Genomic DNA, 5,518 nt, shown 5'->3' on the forward strand with positions numbered 1-5,518 from the left:
TTGCATGCAAACATATATCAAATAAATTAAACAGATTCTATATCATGTGAAATCAATAAATATGGAAAAGAAAGGAATTAAATGGTATAAATTCCTCGGATAACCAGAAGATGTCAAGAGGACTCACCATAGAAACATCAGTGAAAATATGACCCTTTAATACTTTAGTGATAAAATAATGTTGATAATATTAAGCAAGAAGTAACTCATGGCATCTCACAATGATATTTTTTTTGCCTATTTGTTGAGACTAGATATTTAGAATGGTATAACTCAAGAACCAAAATATGATGACTTTAGAAGTAATGGAAGCCTACATGATTCAATGCACAACAATCCAACTTAAAGCGAACCATTGCAAGCTAATATGCCTATATGATAGGTGACTATAATTCCTGAAATAGGAACAAACCTGTGTCTAATAAGATATGCATTGTGTTGAATTTAAGCACAACATCTAGTTTGAGGAAACTTTGCGGAACGAATAGACAAAAACATAATTCATTTTTATTTAACAAAGAATATCATAACATTGGGAGTAAATGCATAATATTATATCTCACATTAACAAGCTTGCATTTATAAGTTTTTGAATTGATATGCTGGTCCCAAAGAACCTGCAAGGTCTCCAAAATTATTAACAAAATTTCAATCGTTTTATAAATTTATGACGGGAAGAAAAGTATTTGTCTTGTTGTTTCTCAGTGCACACGTAACCTAAATTGGGTGAAGTATATTGGTGTCTATCTTGTTTTATGATTTTTTCCATAAACTAAATGAAATACATCAATTCCACCATGACAATAACCAATAACATATCTAGTTTCACGTAAATGGATCCTACATTATTTTTTCAAAACTAAATGAGATCCAAGAATGCATCTATAATAATAATTTAATTCTAATGTTAAAATTGCATATGTTGCCTCTCCTGCTCTGCGAGATGTTGTCTTAGCCTTTTGAGGGGAGGCCCAATTTCCACATCAAGCAACTCAGTTTTGCTGTCTACCAATTCCTTCAACGCTTCCTCCCTAGCAGCCAGAGCCTCATCATCTTCCATATCAATCTCTATATAACTGCACCTGTTACATACTTGACAGGGTTTCCACGGTGGTCCAGTGTATCGAGCACAAGTGCAAAAATGAGGCAGGTGATCCGAATACGAAAGTGTCTGTCTGCAAATGTAACACATTATGTTTCCACACTTGCATGTCACTTTGTTGCATCCAGTCGTCTTGATTAACTCCGTGTGGCAAACGTTACATTCTCTTATCACAGCTTTTGTCATTATCTCTTCTACTTCCCTACGAAGAGCAGTCTCAGAATTTTTGTCAACATCTTCACAGCGTAAGGGTGAGTGACTCAGCTTCTTGCATTGAATACATGAAGCGATTAAACATTTAGGGTTTGGACAATCGAAAACCTGTAGACAGTTGTCTATTTCATATGGAATGTTACAGAATGGGCAATAAACAAGACCTTCAATTTTGGCTTCAACTACAGCCTGTTCAGCCAGACGATATTCATATCTTTCAATAACATCATTTGGAAGAGTTTTATTGATTTCTGACAAAGGAATTGACTCCTCGCAATCACCACCAATAGCCATACAAGATAAATAGTCATGCGCCTTGAGACCTCCATAAATGATTTGATCGACTTGCTTCCTTATACATCTAAAACAAAACCAATGCCCACTTCGACACTGTATCATTTTATCAAATCGATATGGCCAATAACAACAACCACATTCCATAGACGCTGCCTCTGCTCCCTTTCGCTTCCGCTTATAGGTAATACTAACTTGTCCCGTCAACGAAGAGCTTTCTGCTTTTCTAGTCGTCAGTGGAACTCCTATTCGCAGAACTTCTGCAGGTCCGTCGTCTGACGAATTGAAAGAAACCAACTTTTCATCTATAAAATTAGAGGGCGCCTCTGCTCCATTTCGCTTCCGCTTATAGGTGGTAATGTTAACTTGTCCCATCAAAGAAGATGTTTCTGCTTTTCTAGTCGTCAGTGGAACTCCTATTCGCAGAACTTCTGCAGGTCCGTCGTCTGACGAATTGAAAGAAACCAACTTTTAATCTATAAAATTAGACGGCGCCTCTGCTCCATTTCGCTTCCGCATATAGGTGGTAATATTAACTTGTCCCATCAAAGAAGATGTTTCTGCTTTTGTAGTCCTCAGTGGAACTCCTATTCGCAGAACTTCTGCAGGTCCGTCGTCTGACGAATTGAAAGAAACCAACTTTTCATCTATAAAATTAGAGGCATGGTTTGAAGATGATGAAGAGCCGGCCATATTTCCAAACTCGATGAAGATTTCAGGTATAATTTGCGTGAGTCCAACCGGTCGGCCAGAGATGATTAGATTTATGATTAGTGGTGAAATCGTTAATGAGAGAAAGATCCGTGATCAAATTTGAAGAGTTGGTCTTAATTTTATTTGGAAGGGCATATATTTATCTAACCCTTCAAAAATGAAAAGCTATAAAAAAAACTTGTACTTCTATTAACAAGTGTATATTAAATAATCTCTTTGTTAAAAAAATGTCGAAATGAAATGGTGTCTTTCTAAATCTTTAAAATTAAAAAAGTGGCTACATTAAAACACTATAAAATATCAATAGAATTTAGTAAATAGGCAAACATTTTTCTCAAATTCTATTAAAAAAAGTGAAACATATGTTTCTTCTATTCATTAGATAATCTTCAAAAGTATTTGAATTTTTTCATTGAAAATATAAATCTATTTGCACAATGGAAAAAGTTTTTTTTAGTTTTGATTTGTTTCTAATTTATACTATATGTTTTGTTCAGCTTGAAACAATTTAAAGCAAACCAAAAAAATAAATATATACCTTCAACAACCAAGGGAATTGAACTTTTCTCTTAACATTGCTCAATCAAAGAACACTATCAATAGACTTTCATCTCCATTAAAAACTTCAAGCTTTATAGATTCAAAAATTTATGTAATTAAAAGGAAATTTTTCCATATCTAATAGGGAAATATTGTAATATGTAATACACATTTGTAATGTTGTTGTTGTATGGCTTGGTTGGTTGTTTTTTTTGTTTAAGAATGGTTTTCAAATTTGGTCCTTACAATGAATTCAAGTTTGGTTGATATTTTTTTCTAATAATGTGGTTTTTTCGTTGATGTCTTTTTATAATAATATGGTTTCTTTTCATTAACAATGTCATTTAATTTTTCTATGATTTCAACATCTCCTTAAAAACCCTTCATATCAGTAGCTACATGGACACCCACACACACAACTTAAACTTATTTCCTAGATGCCGAATGGAGAGAATGAAGCGGGAGACACAATAGTAGTTGTATGTACTATTGATAGCTATTGGCGTTCTATATCTTTTGGGAAGACCAACTAGAAAAAGAAAATTAAGTTGTAGCCTTCTAGGCAGACCAATCTTCAGTTGTGTGGTTATTAATAGAGCCTTGGATTTTCATTTTAACACTTCTCCCTGGTTCAAAACTCTACATAGTTTTATGGGAAGCACACTTATTATTTCTCAATTTTTTTTATAGAATTAATTTCTATGTTTTCAAAAACTGGAGAGTTTATAAAGAAAAATGATTTTTAAGATAAGAGAAGAAATACTGGGTTTTAAATAAAGTTTGATTTTACAAATTCTAGGCTTAACAGTAAGCTTGATTACAATAAGTTCAAATGGCCACAATGCTAGGATTTTGTAAGCATTATGGTTGTCAATCACGGAATAATCTAAAAATAGAAAAGAGATGGTAGTAGTTATTTACAAGAATATAAAAAATGTGAGAATCACTAAGCGTAGTTGCCACCATCTAATGGGTAATTTCATAATTGAACAATCTTGTTTAAATGGTTGTCAAAATGGAACAATCTCGTCTAAATGGTTGGTTGACAAGAAAGAAAGAAAATTTTGCAAATTAGGAAAGAAAATGAAGATACAATAGAAAATGCGGTTATGATGTAAATCCATCAATATTATCACTTTAATATATTTTTAAACACCATAAAATTACATCTTTAACTAATTTATTTAATTTATTACTATAAAATGAAAAATTATTCATTTATTACTATAAAACGAGAATGTATTAATTTATTACTATAAAATAAGAATTCAAATTAATAAAGAGATTACTCTGTCTATATACCGATGTTTTCTAAAAAGAAACCCTAAATAAATAACCCTATCGGTCTTATTATGTTATCTCAAGATTTCCATGTCGAACATGAGAGTTTCAAAGTAATGATGTCTTCATGGAAAATGTAAGGAACCTTATTAGCCTTATTATACTATGTCAAGATATCTATGTGGAACATCAAAGTAATGTCATGAATATTTCCTCATAAAGGTAGGATGGAAGATATGATGTTTTCATAGTGGTAGGATGATTAGTACTCGAATATATTCGGCATGATCAGTACTCAAATATATTCGGCATCCTTGAAGATGTAGTATATGGTAGTAGTTATTTACAAGATAAAAAAAAGGTTTGTGAATCAGTAAGCATAGTTATCACCATCTAATGGGGTAATCTCATAATTGAACAATCTTGTGTTAATAGTGGGTTGACAAGAAAGAATAAAATTTTACAAATTAAGGAAAATGGAGATACCACAAAAAATGTAGTATGTGGTTATGATGTAAAAATGTTAGTATTGTCACTTTAATCTATTTTTAAGCGCTGGACAAATATGAAAAATACCGTTTCAAATGTTGAACTGCATACCTGTTGAAGGCCATTTATTGGGACCGTGAAATCGCTTGCCTTTATCGACGTTTCAGAAGCTTCATAACTCCCTTTCCAATCCCTTGGAAAAACTAATATATGAAAAAATATGAAGTGAAAGACTTCAATGGATTTATTTGTTAGAGTTGAGCAGAGAAAGATGTAATTACAAGCAGAAGTAAATATAACAAGACACAAATCCACATCAAACCTTCGGGTTGAATGGAAAGATTAAGAGATTTTGCTTGATATGGAGTGTAACCTTGATGGTTCTCATTTCGCACCAATTTCATCGTTTCCTCCTCAGGAAGGGCAAAAAGCCTTTGAATTTGTTCAAAGACTTAGTCCAAAAAATCTTCATCAATGACATGATAGATGATATAAAAATAATCTAGAGTCTACACATGACTATATAAAGATCAATCAACCATTCCATATATAATAATTTTAATCGGTTACACCTAAATCAATGAACTGAATGAAAGGCGAGGGAAATGAAAGTTGAAAATTAAAACTGAGAGTTAAAAATACTTTGCGAACTTGTGCTGCACTGGCCGTAAGGTTGGGATTGGAAAAATCAATGAAGGCAAGATTCACAGGCTCAGAATAATCTACCTCAGTCATCGTTAATTCTGTCTTTTGTCATTTGTTTCTTCTAAATCTCCGATACCTTCAAAATATGCCCTATTCATGGATACCAATACATAGCTACTTCTCCTATACTATCAATGAATGTGAAAAGAAACCTCTGTTATCAACGAATGTGAACATAAA

General features: G+C 32.6%; 1 protein-coding gene across 1 annotated transcript; it reads right to left on the minus strand.

Annotated features, from left to right (window-relative positions):
- Positions 1 to 907: 907 nt before the first annotated feature.
- On the minus strand, positions 908 to 1,984 carry LOC149224095 (uncharacterized). The gene has a single exon (XM_089388080.1). The coding sequence runs from the start codon at positions 1,982 to 1,984 to the stop codon at positions 908 to 910; it is 1,077 nt and encodes a 358-aa protein (XP_089244206.1).
- Positions 1,985 to 5,518: the final 3,534 nt, after the last annotated feature.

Source organism: Pinus tabuliformis, chromosome Q (assembly GCF_031772625.1).
Source record: "Pinus tabuliformis cultivar Carrire ecotype Pingquan chromosome Q, CPIR1, whole genome shotgun sequence".
NCBI lineage: Eukaryota > Viridiplantae > Streptophyta > Pinopsida > Pinales > Pinaceae > Pinus > Pinus tabuliformis.